This window comes from Ostrinia furnacalis, unplaced genomic scaffold (assembly GCF_004193835.3).
Source record: "Ostrinia furnacalis isolate ACB-3 unplaced genomic scaffold, ASM419383v2 OfSCF1653, whole genome shotgun sequence".
Lineage (NCBI taxonomy): Eukaryota > Metazoa > Arthropoda > Insecta > Lepidoptera > Crambidae > Ostrinia > Ostrinia furnacalis.
The window spans coordinates 482213-500711 of record NW_021131892.1 but is presented as its reverse complement, the minus strand read 5'-3'; the positions used below and the strand labels follow the sequence as shown (position 1 = coordinate 500711).

At 36.5% G+C, this 18499-nt stretch overlaps 1 protein-coding gene across 1 annotated transcript; it reads right to left on the bottom strand.

The window, feature by feature from the left end:
• Positions 1-3685: 3685 nt before the first annotated feature.
• Positions 3686-17539, bottom strand: LOC114353347 (uncharacterized). Its single transcript, XM_028305315.1, has 8 exons — positions 17365-17539; positions 14149-14344; positions 11609-11709; positions 11111-11137; positions 10873-10899; positions 6465-6602; positions 5582-5705; positions 3686-3788 (listed from the first exon to the last, which is right to left on the bottom strand). The coding sequence occupies exons 1-8, from the start codon at positions 17438-17440 to the stop codon at positions 3698-3700; spliced, it is 780 nt and encodes a 259-aa protein (XP_028161116.1). The 5' UTR covers positions 17441-17539; the 3' UTR covers positions 3686-3697.
• Positions 17540-18499: the final 960 nt, after the last annotated feature.

Genomic DNA, 18499 nt, shown 5'->3' with positions numbered 1-18499 from the left:
TCATAGGTACTATAGGGCCCTGTCCCCCAGCAATGTGTTTCTTGGCGCACGGCGGACTCGTGTTCACACGACAGTACAGTATCCCGTTTTTTGCCTTTATTCGCATAATATCAGATTCTCAAAATATCAGATTCTTAAAATATCAGATTATCAAAATAGCAGATTCTCAATATAGCCAAAGTACAATCAAGACAACATTTATTTTTTAAATAAAATTTATTTTTGAATATGAGACAAACACTTATTGAAAACAAAAAAGATTACCATAGATTTAAAATTATATCCAGCGGCAAGTTCCAAAATACTGAACTGTCCTATCCATGACATTGACAGTGGGGCGCCACCGTCAATACCGGATCGCTGATTCCGATTTTTGCCATGTTGGAAACCATATAGTTGAACGATGGTAGCGCCCCCCTGTCATTGAGTTTGGTGGGACAGTTCAGCTTGGGTCATCTATACAAGTTTGCCCATTTGACCCTAAAGCTATGTATTCACTAGGCAACATTTGTTGATAAACTGTTTATGACTTGTGTGAAACAAGTTTACCATAAACACAGGTTTCTGAAACTTGACCGTCCACACTTGCTCTCCACTCATAGCGGGGAGTACGGCAACATGTATCATAAACAATGTTTCATCACCTATGTTTATGGACTGTTTATAAACTGTTTACAGAGATGATGAAACATTATGAAACATTTTTTATGAACAGTTTTCCGCCAAACACCCTGTATACTGTGCATAAATTAGCATTCTTCATATTTATTTAAAGTAGATATCATGTTCATTTCGGCTTGACCTCTACTTTCTGGACACCCTGCATAGGTAATACAAATATATTTTTCACGTTGAATGTCCAATTTCGGTTATATTGAGATTCTGCTATTTTGATAATCTAATATTTTAAGAATCTGATATTTTGAGAATCTGATATTATGCGAATAAAGGGTTTTTTGCAGGTACGGTTTTTTGCGGTACAGGTTGTTCTTGTTATAGCTTCTTTAGCTACTCGTCACTGTAAAATGTAGAATAAATACGTGTTTGTTTTAAAACTGTCACATACATCTTGTAGTTCTTTTAAATAAAATAACTGCCGTCAAAATGCTGGGCCATATATTCTACAAATACCCACAGTAAGTTTAATTTGCACCTTTTCTCACATCTTCCTGTTTTTCATGTGGGATTGTGAATAAATCTGCCATATTTCAAGCGGAACACATTTGTAGCGCTTAGTTTGAGACAGGAGAATAAAAATGATAAAATGGTGACAACACTACGGGTTGTTATGGGGGATATAAAAATATTCAAACAACTGTGTGAACAAACAAACCCTAATAAAAAAAGATTTTAGTAATTTTTGTTTTCTACAGTTTACTCTTACGCCCGTATTCACAAACATTACTATGAGGTCTCACAGTGCGCGTGGACGCACAGGGTGACACATGAACCAATCACAGAGCTCTATTCAACGCTGTGCGTTCGATTTGCGGCTTCTCTTAAGCAAGCATCGTTTGTGAATACGGGTGTTAGATTTTATTCGCGAAGCTAGTTCTTTTCCTTAAATAAAAGGACCCATTGAAAGTCTTCGTTACATAATATACCTTACCAAGTTAGTAGACTACCAATGAAAGTCCTGTCAAAATCAGTAAAGCAATTTTAAGGATTTGCCACACTGCGGTCAGTTCAAAGTTATCATACATTATGCGGGCTGCATTCATAGAGTCTATCACTTTGACGACCACAGGCTGCATTCAGTGTGACAAATCATTTAAAGTTATGCTGGAACAGACAGAAAAAATAATGCAGTTATTTTGTTACGAATACCGTTTACTTATCTTTCACAACTTGATCTTCACTGATGGGGTTTTTATTGGCGTTCAAGCTGTAGATCCTGGCTACACAGGAGTTGCAGCGTTGGGAACCAGAGGCGGGAATAGTCCCGTATCTTTATTTGCATTTAGTAAAAATCTGTTATTTTTATTGGAATGTACACATACACACTTATTCATTCCTTTGTTTAGATTTAATTAAAGCTTGTATGTCTAGCAAGTAGCAAGCTCCAGCTCCCAAATACAAACAAAAAGCAAATTCACTTCCCAACATCCTCACTAAACTGGGACTCCTACACAAAGGCTCTATGCAATCAGCAGCTGTACCTTCACTTTGTTTTAGACCTAAACAATAAACGGTAAGGTTCAAAATTAAATGACAGGCGGTATCTGAAAGTTTGCTCTGCAAACTGGGCAGGCCCTTCGCCTATGTTTTCCAAGGCAGCTAATTTTCGCATATTAATCTTACTCATTTTTCCACCCCCCCCCATTTTTTACTAGACTCCCTGACCTAGAACGCCACAGACTTTCAGCTTACATGGCACGGATTGATTTGTGGATTACATTGTTTTAAACATAAATAACAGATATACACACATATCTTGGAAACACGCAAAACAAGATGCTAATTGCATTAGCAATAACCCTTTGGTGTGGTCGGGTAAAATGTAACTTTTATGTACCATTACAACGTCACAGGAACTATAAATTATTACAAAAATTAAGTAACTAAATAATGTATTTTACAAGAAGTAAAAGATACAATGTTCAAAAGATACAAACTTTTTGACTGAGCGCCTAAGATCCTCTACTAAGTGTAAAAACGTTTTTTAAATTCACAAATTCTCACCTGATGGAAACTGCTGATCAGGCCGAACGAAGGTGGAAGCGACGCAGGTAATTTAGACGCAAACGCAACTCTGTGGCACACCAGCCAGCAGGAAGGCCGCCTGGATAAATTATCGTCCAGGAGTGACTTTTTTAATTATTTTCCGAAACTAATCGCTGAAACCCTTGCCATTACTTGAGCTCTGATAGGCAATTTGGGCCACGACGATAAATAGGGGTGCTTAGGCAGACATCCATCTTCACCGGTAGCAAGGAGTTACGTAATTAAATTAAAGGCATCTAAGAAACATAAAGAGCGACTCTCAAAGATTAAGTTAGGGAGAGATATGAATATTGTAAGAGTTGATAATCAGTTATACTTTTAGGCCAGTAGAATTAAACACAAAAATTGATTAATTCGGAAATAATTCCTACAAAAGATTTTTTTGCNACGAGAACAGTTTGTTCAAAACATATGAATTTGGTCTTATTTAATGCAGAATTAAATGCCCTTCAACCATCAGGAAGACCACTTTTCGATGGGGTAAGTCATTTACGCGGTATAACTGGAAAACCGAAAAAGCGCCCCTTTCGGGGGCCCCCACCACTTTAGCACAACTCCGTCTAAGTCGAAAACTTAGGAGAGTCTTAATGGGCAACCAATGAAGCCATTAAAGCAATAAAATCTTTTGTAGGAATTATTTCCGATTTAAAAGCTAATTCTACTGGACTATTGTCACTTTGTCGGTTTCATTTAAATTTAAAATATTTAATGTGACTCAGTTTCTTCTGCCATTTCTTCTCAGCGATATGTTGTCCCAAAGTGGTAGTAGGGTATGCTATTTCGGGACTGTATACTCGTATGTATTTATAAGTGCCCTGAAAATGGTCTACGTATTTTGTTTTTTATTAAAATGAATTAACGTTTTTCTTTAATAAATGCACGTGATCTTCTCAGAAATATTTGCCATATCGTAGTATTAGATTACCTTTGAAAATAACAAAGGTAAAAGGAAAGGTAATTGTATTTTTCAACTTTATTTTCTACCAGTAACATCGAAAAATGGTGAGTCGGTAAACGCGAAGTGTATGTCTGTGTACTCTTCTTCGGGGTACAGGAGAAGATATCTGTAAAACAAATCATTTTATTACATTAATCTATACTAATATTATAAATGCGAAGGTAACTCTGTCTGTCTCGCTTGAACCGATTTTGATGTCTTGAGTCTCGGGAAAGGACATAGGATAGTTTTTATCCCGGTTTTTGAAACAGGGACGCGCGCGATAAAGTGTTTCTGTGACACAAAATTTCACGCGGGCGAAGCCGCGGGCGGAAAGCTAGTAAGTAATAAATAAATCCCATCAAAAACAATACTTGTCAAAAAAAACAAGTCTCGCAACTCAGTTGTTCTACGGTAAAAAGTTGTGAGATCCATGTAATACCAAGTCCAGGCCAGGAAATCTTTAACGTTTTACATAAATTATTGACTTGGCCATCGCACTAAATAATTTAATTTACACGTGTTTTCATGCGATGGCCAAGTCAATATATTTATGTAAAACGTTAAAGATTTCCTGGCCTGGACTTGGTATTACATGGATCTCACAACTTTTTACCGTAGAACAACTGAGTTGCGAGACTTGGTTTTTTTGACAAGTATTGTTTTTGATGGGATCTCATTTCTTTTTGTATTTTGTAGACAGCAGTTATGTATCTAGAAAACTGGACCGAAATTGAAAAATTTTACTCGACTTGGCGGTTGCACTACCGTGCCCCCAAATATTTTAGTTTTTCCTTGATTCATACACCAAACACTACTTATATTCCAAATTTGAAGCTTCTAGGTCTGCTAGAAGTGCCTTAGAATTTTGATGATCGGTGAGTCAGTGAGTCAGTCAGTGAGTGACAAAATTAAGTAACTTTGACCCGTTATAATTCTTAAACTACTGGTTCAAATTGAATGAAATTTTAAATATACCGTGTCTTTACAATGCCTGCATAGCTAATGAAAATTCAGCCTTCTAGTTTTATCCACAACGAAGTTACAGGCGGTCGAAAATGGCCTGAATTGCTTCGAGAAAAGGATGGTACGGCCGTGCCGCTTTTTTGCTCGACTTGGTGGGGGCACTGCCGTGCCCCCAGATATCCTTGGACATTTTACTACGCTTCTAGCCCCTAACTAAGCAAAGCTTGTACTTTGGACACTAGATAACGGATATAAACATACCTACTTACTTAAATACTTTTTTTGTAAATACATATTATAAATACATACTCGTAGTAACACCCAGACCCGTCACAGAAATCAAAATTCATCATTTCAATTTCTGGCCGGCCGGGAATCGAACCCGGGACCTCTCGTTACATTACACTGAATGTTTTTCATCTTAACTAATTCTAACTTTTCTTTATTTGCAGGTAAGTCAACAATCATCATTTTCACACCAAAGGGTAGGTTAGGTTAGAAATTTCTGCCTGTGGTATCACCCGTTAAGATTATATCAAGGGAGTGGATATTTTTTCTCTAAAAAAAATAGGCTTAAAGTGATGTGTCGGCATCTAACCTCCGAGTCGACGAACGGTAGTTAGATTCTTGTCGATCGCTGGATTATGGAGAAATTAACTTTATAAAAACATTCTACAAATAATTTAAACAGTGGATGCCTCGTAGTCTCTACACTCCCCTAGGTCTATAAGGCATTTCACAATAGTGAAATCCTATTGTTCCGAGTACTATAGGGGTGAAACGCGGACTTTTTTATGGGAGGCAAACGGGCAGACGGATCACCTGATGGTAAGTGATTACCGTCGCCCATAGACACCCGCAGTCCGAGGGCGTCACAAGTGCGTTGCCGGCCTTTAAGGTGTAAAAACACTCTCTTCTTGAAAGTTTGCTGCAAGGACTGCACAGTGTTTGTACCTTTCAAGAGCGATCTTCGCAGTAAAGGTATGGAGCCTGCTGGTGAAGGGCAGGGCGAAGTCCTGCGCCGCGTTGATGTGCTGCACCAGCTCATACGCCCACTCTGACAGCTCGTACTCTTGGACTGCGAACAAAATTATTACTCAAAGATGTTTATGTAGTAAACAATGTAGGTAGTACCATCCTAGACTGCTTCCCACTTAACATCAGGTGCGATTGTGGTCAAATACCTGCCTTGGCAAAAAAAAAAAAAACTTTTAGAATTTAATTAGATAGGTAGGTCAAAGCACGGACGGTTATTGAAATAACTTTTAATCAAGTAACGATATGTGTTAGGTATTAGTTTGTCGAATAAAAATCTTTGAGAGTTGCTGCGAGCAGCAGATGCCTTTTTCCTTATTTTCAATCGACTAAATGAATTGTAGAGACCGCAACTTAGAGAGAAAGTTAGTCCTAGCTAGATGTCCCTCTATTAATATCATCATAAACAAAAGGGTGAACAATACAGGTTCACTGTAGCGATTTTCCACCAATTAAGTACCTAATTATAAAGGAACAACTACCCTACACTACACGCATCATATTTTCAGCATAGCTACCGACATATAGAGACCGACTTGTACTTGCCAATGTACACGTATATCAAATTAGTATTATGGACCAACCTCTTCTTAAATTACCACTTCTTTCCGTCGCGCAGTCGGGTAAAACTGTGCCAACTTACCAGGAATGTTATGGATATCCGTAACCGTAACCGAAACTTTAGGATATCCGAAATAAAAAAATATCCGTAACCGTAACCGAAACCGGTATAATATTGTTCCTATGTCCGTAACCGTATCCATAACCGAAACTACATATCCATAACATCCCTACAACTTACTGTCTTGCTGGGTTCCCAATCTCAACTCCTCCAAGTCTGGGATGTCCAGGATGACGTCCAGACCCTCTTCCCCCAGGATCATGTGCATGTTACCCTTCTTCTTCTTCAAGTCGTACGGGTAGATCACTTGAACGGTAGCTAGAAACATCAAATTTTTAAATTAATTTGCAAAATACTGTAAGCACGGTAAAAATAAGGGCCAAGTTGCGCAAATATGCATATTTGATAAATTAATTAATAGACTTTTTATTGTATTGTAAATTAATAATTATATGTATAAGTAATTTATATTATGAAATGATAAACACTGTAAAACTGTAAAGATTCTTATTCTAAGCAACTGTATCTTTAATTCCTTAAATATTTAACTTTGAAAACAGATTTTTTTTACATGACCACATACCACTACATACACTTTTTCTATTGCATAATTCTGAATAAATTTTACTTCGACCATTATTTTACCTAAAGCTGTACCTATCTTTACATATAAACCGTTTCAGAACCCTCGCTTCTCTTTTCTATTTAATGCTCGCCTCATGAACTATGCATACAATAGTATGCTGTGTTGTTTGTTCACTCCGGTTAACCGGGCGGCGCTGAATGCAGCTAATTATACTGAGCACGGCTCGATACTCCGCTGTGCCGGGTGCCTATTGTTTATGGACTATATTCTGTATCTGTATGTCAACTACACACACCGGCAGATTTAGAGGAACGGAAAAAAAAGCATCAATATCATCATTATTTTAGGAAAAAAATGCCTAATTATGACATTATTTTTTAATTTAATTCTAAATATGAAAAAAATAATTGCCAACAGTATATTTTTTTAATTATTTTGTTTAAATTACCCCATCAACAGTTTCGTTGAGTGTTTTGAATTGAATGAAGCTTTTGCTAATTTGGATTTCTTTTACGTGAAAGATGTTTTTTTCTGAGAATTTTGTTGTGTAAGCATTCAGTTACTTATAAGGGTTTATTATGCCCAGCTTAGCACCGTCAGAAATCATTAAGGCAGATGAAATGAGAAGTAACGGCCATGCATACAAATCGGCTGCCGTAAGACGTCGTTGATCAGTATCGACCACCCATGGCAGTAACCAACGGTACAGATTGATCATTTCTGTCGTTAGGAGGAGGGTTCAAGTCAGAAAAAGGCGTACTTCGCGACGGGATGACCGTTTTTTACAACTTCGAGTTTTCAGAAAGTCGCGGTTACCTGCTGTTCAAGCCAGAAATAACCTTAAAGACACTCGAGGAGTAAGAGTGACTGAGCCCACAGTTCACAGGAGATTTACTGAAGTTGGTATAGGGTCGTGCATACCCGAGAAAGCTCCAACTTGTGACACAGCACCGAAAAAACATATTGAACTTTTCACGTGAATATCGTGATTGGGTCTTGAACGACTGGAGGCATGATCTCTTCACTTATGAGTGCAGAGTTCTCTTAAACCAGATCGATGGAAGATAGCGAATATGGAGACACAAAGAGAACGTAACATTTAGTCTTAATTTTGAAAATATCGTGGTTTATGGAGGTAGCTTAATTCTGGTGTGGGGAAGGATTTTTTTGGGAGCTCGCACGGAGTTAGTGGTGGGTGATGGAGGAAATACGACTTCTGAATGGTACACTAGGAACATTTTAGAAGAACATGATGTGCCATTTACTCCATTTATTGTGGACTCCTTTAGTTTAATTCACGATAATGTTCGTTTTCACAGTGCTCGCTCAGTACAGGCACATCTAAACCATTTGGATATACCCATGATGCAGTGGCTGGCAAGATCCCTAGACAAGAATCCTATAGAGCATGTCTTGGACTTTCTTAAAAGATGTGTTAAACTCAGAATACCACCGGTGGTGTTGAGAAACGCGTTACTAGAGGAATGGCAGACATTGCCCCAAAATACCCTTCATATCATTAACTGCAGCATGCTCAGATGAATGGAAACCATCATCAGAGCAAGAGGGGGAAATACCCATCATTAATTCATTCATTTGGATAGTGATAAGCTACCCTAATTTTTAATCTGGCCACAATTTCTAATTTTTGTTCAAAACTGAAAAATTGAAATTTCGTTTCGATGATTTTTTATTAAATAAAAACGACTAAATATTTAAAAAATATATGTTATTTTATTTTATTTTAATTATCTCTTTATTTTGTATAATAAATATTTCATAGATCAGTAGTAATTTTCCTTATTTTCATACTTTTTTTTGCGTTCCGCTAAATCTGCCGGTGTGTGTACATTGAGCAGCAAGATTCAAGTTGTATATAAAACAGCGGACTATACAATTTTGTTGCAAATAGTTGTAATAGGGGATTACAACTACATGTCAAATTAGGGATTAGCTGTGCCCGCGACTTCGTACGCGAGAAAACCCGTTTTCACAACATTTTTCATTATTGTTCTGCTCCTATTGATGTTGTATAGCCTATAGCCTTCCTCGATAAATGGGCTATCTAACACTGAAAGAATTTTTCAAATCGGACCAGTAGTTCCGGAGACTAGCGCGTTCAAGTAAACAAACAAACAAACTCTTCAGCTTTATAATATTAGTATAGATTGAAAACTATGTCATCTGCCCAGCTATCTTGTATGATTTCTCATCCTCATCCCCAACCCTCGGCTGAATGCATCGCTAATTACGCCATAGCTCGAGTTCCATTGTTGAGTATTGCGGTGCTTTGTGGCGGCCAAGGGCTGGATCTAGTGGGTATTGTACTATTATGCAGTTGAGGATTAGGGTAATGCTTGAACCAATATGATATGTTGGAGCCAATATGCCAATGTAGATTGATATTGGTTACGATTAAGGAACAATTTATTAATAAATTCGCATTACACTAGCAGTAATAATGAGCCATAGTAACATGTTAAATCGGTGCGTAGAAAATCTAAGTTGCACCACCTAACTTTGACCGTAACTATAACGATAACAAGTATTTTTTGTATGGAGTTTGACAGATTTTTGACGTTTGTCAAAGTTAAAGTAAGATGGTGCAATGCAACCCAACCTAAGCGTCTAGTACTTAGTAACATTTGACGCCTACCATTGTTATTTGCTTTTAATTTATAAAAAATCGTTTTCCCAATTTTTATAGAAAGTATGGTTTCCTAGCAAGAAAAGACTACGAAAAGAATGCTTGTGATTGACAGTTTTATGTAGAATTCATATAGGTAATTTATCTGTCTAACTCTACTAGAGCTTTAAGATTAAAAACCGTCCCCCATCCGAGCATAAATATGGTTGAAGATTGAATACTGGTTCACAAACAATTTTGCAAAACTTGGACCCAAAGTCAAATTGATGGTGTGGCCGTCAACACTACGGCAAAATAACTAAGCTCGTCGTCCGAACTTTGGAAGCTCCGAGCATAAAGCTTCGCGGGATGATTGATATCGCTTTGTGGAAGCTCTGAAAAGATTTCAAAGGACAGGATAAACAAAAACGCTTTCTAATGGCTGAGGATTATTACAGTGAAATATAATATTATGATAATAATGTAGTATGATTTCTGAAAAGTAAGCTTTGTTTTGCATTAGAAACTTTTAAGTTTGGTTTATAAAGCTATTGATAAAAACTTTGTGGTAGACGTAGGTCACTTTCAAAATTGAATCGATCTAACAAACACCTTTCAAAGTAAATTCTAGGTAAATACAAGGCTCTTTGGAAAATAGGATAGTTTTAAGTGCGTGTTTTATCTTTGATAATTTGTTAAAATAACTATTTCGCGCTATATTATGTCGTCAAGCTGGGAGACAACTGAATATTTGTGAATCTCATTAAGTACAGCTCATCATAATAATACAGTTTTGTTGTAAAAATCGCTTTTATTACAACTACATAAGAAGCCACAGTATTTATTTAAACGTGCCGACGTCCATAGATCAAACGAAAATTAAATCGTTAAAGAGTCCATTAACGTTTCTATTCACATTATTAGAGTGGTCGGAAAGTAACTAAATAGGCTATTAGAGAACGAAATTAGAATTACAATCCTAAGTGGCAATAATAATGTATTACTTGGAAATGAGAAAGTCGAGCGAATATGGTCCGAATTTCTGTATAATGGTATAATTAATAAGAGTTATTTCTCTAAAAATAAGTATTTATAAAAAATCATAGAGGATTGGTAAAAAGTATATTATTATTTAAACTCTTTTATTATTTAAAATGTTGCAACTTGGCTCATCTAAAATAAACTCTACTGTGCTAAAAATAAATATTGGTTGTAAAAACTTAAAAAAATAATTAATATGCACGCTTTCATAAAAATAAATTCATAAAAATTCTGACCAATAGAGTAAAAAAAATGAATATTTTTACAAGTTGAATTAAAAAACAAATTAGGTAAGCGTTTAATATTATTACTGAAATAAATAATTCATTACTCACCGTTTCCAGTGAACTTCTTCAATGGACCTGAAATAATAAAATAGCCTAGGTATAAACGATGTTTAAATTTTAGTGTGTTTACATATTGATATGATTGAATAACGCATTGATTACTCGACAACAGTATTTGTTTTATGTGTATCTGTTTTTATACGTCACTTTTTATATTAATAATACTTAAGTTTGAACTACGAGTATACAAACAGAGTTAAATCTCAATAGGTATTGTGACACTTACCATCTTGCTCTCCAATACCGGAAAATGCTGTAGAAATAATAAAATTATATTAAAGGGGTTTTCTTAAATTAAAATGCTAGCCGAGAGTATAAAAATACATGACTTTATTACACAGACTGACCGCACTATAAATAAGTAGGAATAATTCGAAAGTATCCAGTAATTTTGAGTGAAGGACTAACTAATATTCATGTATTCCCACAAAATTAGCAATATAACTGCAGTTTTAATGTTTAATAATATACTAGTTGTATAACTTACTAGCTGTGCCCGCGACTTCTTACGCGTGAAAACCCGTTTTCGCAACATTTTTGCTCTGCACCTATTACTCGTAGCGTGATGGTATATAGCCTATAGCCTTCCTCAATAAATGGGCTATCTAACACTGAAAGAATTTTTCAAATCGGACCGGTAGTTCTTGAGATTAGCGCGTTCAAGTAAACAAACAAACTCTTCAGCTTTATAATATTAGTATTGATTAAAATAACCAACACATACCGTGAGCTGGGTCGGAGCACGGTTGCGTGTCATTCCTCACTTGTTGTATTTTCAATGGCAGCTCCAAAATTAATGTGTATAAATTCGTGTCACTGTCAATTCTGAAACAATTAAATATTCATATTTATTGTACTGGAATTAATATTATACACGAAAAAGTGATTCAGGATAGTAATTATAATGTTCTACAAGCTGAAAAGGCTCACTAGTAAGCGCTACTGTAGAGTAAGGTCTTGTCATTCTAGAGGCTAAAATACTACTGTATTTTACCTCTGTATTGTAATGCCGAAGGAAGCAGTAGAAGTATGGCATTCAGATTCACCATATTTTAATTAAATTACTATCATTTTTTTTTATCCACAACGAGGAAGCTTTTGGCCTGTATCTCACCTGATGGTAAATGATGATCAGGCCGAAGGTGGAAGCGAGCTTCACCCGGAATCCTCAACCACGGAGGAACTGGCTATCTTAACTCTAACTGCCGGAACACAACAATGCTGTTAACATTGTTGTTATGGCGACAGACTTAGAGATGGTGGTAGCTAGCCAGGCGGACTTAGAACAAGCCCTACCACCAACCAAACCGAACAGAAAAATCTGCCCCACTGGGAATCGAACCCGGGACCTCTGCGTCTGAAGCAGGTGGTCTTACCACTAGACCACAGAGGCGGTTAAAAAAAATCGAATACGTTACAAACGAAGACACTGGAGAATTGAAGTCTATTAAATGATTTTAGTGTAATATAGTACTTGTTATTATTCTGTGGTAATAGTTACCTACACATAGACAAATGCATTCGTAATTATAAAGCTCAGAAATTCCAACCTCAGTACATTATTCACTTATTCAACAAAATAACAGTACTTCGAGCATAAACCAACGCTAAAGTATGTAATATAATAAACCAGTCTGCGGGATTCTCCACAAACTGTTAGTTTCTGTTAACCGTAAACTGCTCGTGTTCCAAAGATTCCAAGTGAGTGCTAAGTTTGGTTACACCTGTCTGGAAACTTCCAGAGTGGAGTTCCTCCGAGTGACGCCAAAGTGTCGATAGTTGTTGTTACAAAACAATCGTAGAGAGCTGAAATATCTTTGCTGGAACTTTGAAGTATGTGTAGGTGTGATAAAAGTAAGTAGATAACATCTGATAGATATCATACTGATAGAAGTCACGTAGACATCAGTAGTTTATAAAAAGAATAGCACAAAAACTTATATGAAATGTTAAGCTCAAATGAATGTCTCAAACTTAGTACCATTTGTTGTGTTTCTCAGTGACATGATATGTCATAGAAGAATTAAATAAAGTACAAGTTTAAAGAGAAAAAATAATTTAAATAAACTTAAAAAAAGTGAACCAAGTCACCGGAAGACTCATACTGTAAAACATTTATTAAACTTACAATAAAATTTATAATTTGCATGCTAACTGACATTGGCTAAATAGGACTGCACTTTTGATAAAATACCATTTCATATAGGATTTAAAAGTACCTTATTCTTATGCAAATAAAGAATTTGAATAAGACTATCGAGTTTCCATGCCAGAGCATAATGGATTATCGATAAGTAAAAATAAACAAACCACACTAGTGAGTGCTGCTCTACAGCGATTGAAGTGTTAATGTTTGGAAATGCACTTCGAGCGGTTTCAATCGATTCGCTTGCTAACGCTGATTACTTGTGGTTCAATTTATCTTCCTCCTGGATTAATCCTTTCTTTTTGGTAAAGGTATACAATAAAGTAAAAATAATTGAAGTCGTTACTTAAGAAAAGACACATTAGAATATAATATAGTACCTACATTCGTTAAATTAATAAATGTTGAGAAAAAATGCTGAAAAAGTGTTTGCTCATAATATCAACGATATAGAAAGTAGTGAGGCGGGTCGTTACATTCCCTCTAATATGGTCGAGTGAAGCGATGGCTGGTTCACTCGTCATGTCTGTGAACAGGCGCTGCTTTCGGGGACTGGTCAATCCAAGTTATTCAAATTTATGTATGCGAGTCATTTCTACTAGTATCTTAATATGTAAGTCTAGATATTAGCACGTGACTACCTTGTTTAATATACCACGCAATCTTGTACACCCATTCTTATAAGATACACCATACAAGAATGCATGGTAAATTCAGAGAACTGCTCCTGAATCGAATGTACCTACTACTACTATTTCTATTTATTTATATTAACCGGCAGACAGTGGTGACTGAGTTTGTTGCGGCGCTTCTTCTCAGCACTTGCCAAATGTTGGTCTCGAAGCGCTGGTAGGGTAAAAAGATTATGAGACATGTAGAGGCTCCTTAAGAGCAAAATGACGATTTGTAAGAACTATTTATTAGTCCAAACAAATAAAGAAATTTTGACTTTGACTTTGACTTTGAAAGAGTTAGTACCTATCTCTATTACACAAAGAATTGACACTTTTTAGACGTCAGAATTGCACATTCCATGCGGTTCAAAACTATGCTTCGAGGGGGTTAATAACAGTTTTTTTAAATGGTGAAGTTAATGGATTTTTTTAACTTTAACTTACCCAATGCCAACCAACCGGCTCTCCTCCAGTCCAGACAACTTGATGCAGGTTCCGCTGTCGCCATACCGGAAGTAGTAAGGCTCGTAATCCGCCAGGCCCAGCTGTGGGCTGCCCAGCAGGAAGTTGTCCCGTAGGGACTGGTACTGCTTCTTGAAGCAGACGAAGTCGGTAGAGTGACAGGCTATGAGGTAGCGGTCTGGGAGAGACAAAGAAAAGTTAAGGTTGTAATAAAAACCTCGGGAATGCATGTTTTCTCATATTATTTTATACATTTTATGCATTTCGGCCAATCTTACAGAATATGACAGTTCTGCTGGATATAAAAGCGGATTAAATTTACTTGTTAAATTAACAAAAAAACATAAAAGACGCCTTCATCTTCATCCTGAACAATTACTTTTACACTTAAGAGATTTTCACTCTAAGGCGTCGGTATGCTATTGGATTCTAAATTGAAAATTATAAACAACGCAATCTTATTGACAATCTTCTTTCTCCTTCTTATTATTTAGTTTTTAGATCTATCTGATCTGATGGCATAGAATGAGGGCTATCGTTTTAGCGCTCACCAGTTAGCGCCACTGTAGAGTAAGGTCCTGTCACTTGCTAGTAGCGAAGACAGTGGCACCAACTGGTGAGCGCGAAAGTGGTAGGAGGACTATCGCATTTGCACTCATCAAGATGGCGCCACTGTAGAGTAAGGTCCTGTCAATCGCCAGGGGTGCCAACTGTTAAGTATAAGAACGATAGCCCTCATTGAAGTAAATTGTAAAGACCACAACCACACGGCCAAACTCCTTGACCGCGACTGGCCGGCGAGAAACTTCTTTTTAATATTATTCTTTTTCATCTATCATTTGTTTTTTCTTTTCAACAGAAATTATTAATTAAATTTTAATATCTTAACTCTACTAGAGTTCAGACATTCAAAATTGAATTTTATTAATTTCAAATGATTGATGAGATGTCATCATCAGTAATTGATATAGAACGTTTATTTTTCTCCCGGATCCAAAACCGAATAACCGCAGCAGTTGGTTTAATAAAGATTGACTTGCCGCTTGACCGGTGGTCGCGCACCGTACCACAAAGCCCGCGGTTGCGGTTTGAGTCTAGCCGGGGACGAATTGTATGACCAAACGAGCTTTTAATTTTACATAATACTCGTATTTATTAAATGTCTGTGAATTTTATGTGCCTACAATCATCGTATGGTATGTATTCTTTATGCAAACTTGTACAAATAATTGCTTTATTCTTTGCCATTACTGATGAGGTATTGTATGATTTCAAGATAACAATTAAATGACAAAAATTTAGTAAATATTTGGACATTTCACACGTCGCTGTAGACAGCGCCATACTAACAAATAGAGGGTACAGTCTGATTGAGCTAATGCTAATTGCGCACCTGGCTGGAATGCGATTCTCCCTCACACTTACTCGCGCACCTACCCGCGTTCGCTACAGCAGGGTACTCGGCTAGATAGCCGTGTAGCATGTAATGTATCAGATACTGTATCAAGTGAGTTAGGCACGAGCCCGCTGCGAGCTGCTCGCGCGTGGTTCGCAGGGAGATCGCAGCGACCCGCCGAGTGGCGGTATCACTGCGAGCACAAAGGCGGCTCGCAGTAGGATCCAGGAGCTCGCAGCCAGATACGTGATGACCGTGGACGTGCCGTACTCACTTGAAGGTTAGTTACGTTTCATGCTAGCTCGTGTGCAGTTAGCTCGACCGGTTCATGGTAGAGTTCTCGTGCTTAACGAGTCCATGAAAAATTATCTGCCCAATATTTTATCGTAACAACTCTCATACTAGAGGCACTGACCCGTCTGAGTTTGCCATTGAATTTTAAATCGCAATCGAAATCCCATACAATCCTGAAAAAGTCTGCATTCAACAAAAGGGGTGGATGAAATATTATTACTTCGCGCCATAACATAAATATTTATGGCCAAAGAATACTCGATAAGGTCTAATAGGGAACGAAATGACATAGAAGTGTAATGTTACCACACTTTTGGAATATTTGGAGTTTGCAGCAATATGTAAAAGTATATTGTCATAAAAATGATGGTATTTTGTGCGAATAAGCTATTAAAAGGCACGATTACACTCCCAGTATTACTTTAAGCCTACCACTGCTTTGGGATAAAAATGGGCCAGTTCTGAGAAGAAGCAGAAACTTATACAGTGTGTCCGGTCACCCGTGTCCGACCCATTAGGGCGCAGTAATATGATCAATTTTGTCGACAAATCCACTGGAATAAAACATTTTATCCCTATAATTAAAAAATTACAGCTATATTTTTTTTTTACTTTATGAGTCCGAGTGGATTCATTCGACAGCTAAAAAAGTTTTCCAAAAACTCCCATTTAAATCTCTTAAAAACACTTGAACCGGACACACTGTAGGTATATTATTGCTTATAGTAATAATGTTTTTCTCTTGGTAATTGTTTTTCTCTTTTAGATTTGTATAATGAACTGACATTAAAAACTTAATTTAAAGTTATAATAAAAGCACGTAGGTACTTAATTGCGTAATTTCAAGGAACCAGTTTTTCGCGGTCATCCGGAAAAATCGTCATTAAAATAAGCCTTTTATTTTCAGTTTTTCCTTGAAGCTGAAATATCTAATATCTGCTTCTATTTTTTCCTGGGACCAAATTGTCGTCTGGGGAGTCTGAAATATGCATGGGAATGACGCGTCACATCGGATGAATACTTGACGTGCTCACCGACTCTTCAATCGGCTTGCCTGGTTACATTTCACGGTGAATGGTCTTTAGGAATTACCTAGATATTAGGTACAATAAATAGTGTTTGGAGCTAAGGACTTGATTTTGTGGTTGCTTCTTGCAGAATAAAATGACTTGAACGCTTTACTTGAGCTCATTTACAATTCGCGGATGCCCATAATAATATCGTAACTTTTAAAGGCTGAGGGTTATTTTCACGCACCATACTGCCTATTAAGCTTTGGAGTTAACTGTGTGTACGTAATTTTCCAAGAACGAAGTAAAGTGGCAATTTTGAAACCATGCGGAGCGGATAAAAATAACTTGAAAAAATAATTTTAGTAACTTAAAATTATTTTTTTCAAATTCTGAGTCGCTCCTGGCAACTACTTGCAAAATTACCATGAATTTTCCCAATTACATTATTTCGATTTTTATTTTGTTATTCTAACATAAAGTAGATCATAAACTTACCCAGCTTATCATAAAATTCCCTGGCACTACACAGGGCCACGCACAGTAAAACCGAAACACTTGAACAAAACCTCATTTTACACCAATTTTCATCAGAAATATTTTAGACTAACTGAAGTAAATCGCACGCACGTCATTCCGAATGAAAAATAATATCACCACAGACACTTGCGACTTAGGAAAACTTCAAAATTAAATATAGCAAAAGGTACGCGGTACGTTTATTGCCGTGTGTGTCGAGCGACTGAAATATTTTATTTGCAAAGAACTCCACTTCAACTGATTGTGTTTTAATTATTGTTTTAATAAGGAAAATGTACGGAAGTTTGATATAAACAACACCTAACAACGGATTAAATACCAAATCACTTGTAAAGTTAATTGTATGAATATAGATTATTTTATAATAAGTGTTATTGACATTATAACTTTTATAATAATTTAAAAAAAAATTCACGCGTCGGATATTTTTTTATTTTCTCTTTTACATAACGCCCATTTGTTAAACTGGCATAATATCTATAAATAGTTATGAATTTATTATTAGGTACAGTTACATGCGATAGAGCTGTAGTAAAGTATTGTACCGAATCTTTAAGCGATCGTGATATTTAAATATAAATAGTTAAGTAATTAAATAGTCCACAAGAACTCACTTATGTTAGTAACGATAGATACCGTGATGTGATATTGTGTAATGGATAAAATAATAAAAATGGGTCTCTGCCCGTTTTCACCATCAATTCCTAATCTTTAAGTGACCCCTATGATACTTAGCACATAACGGGAATTTTGTTTTCATAGGGGTCACTTAAAAATAAGTGATGGTGAAAACGGGCATGGGACCCTCTTTCACCCCTTTGCCTTAAAATGAAATGGGTTATTAAGAATCATATTAGTATGAGGGGCGAACTTACTGGGCGAACAGATCCGAGACAAAAAAATTTAACTACCCATTTTTTTTTTGGTTTTTAGTGATCTGTATCATCTATTTTATAAACTTTGCCCAAGTCCAAATGTTCAGTTTCCGTATTGATGATTGTTTATTGTACAAAACAATGGTCTTCAAATTGTTTGTCCAAGTGTCCTCGTGCTCTTGAAAACGAACGCGGTTAAGTTACGCTTGTTTCATTAA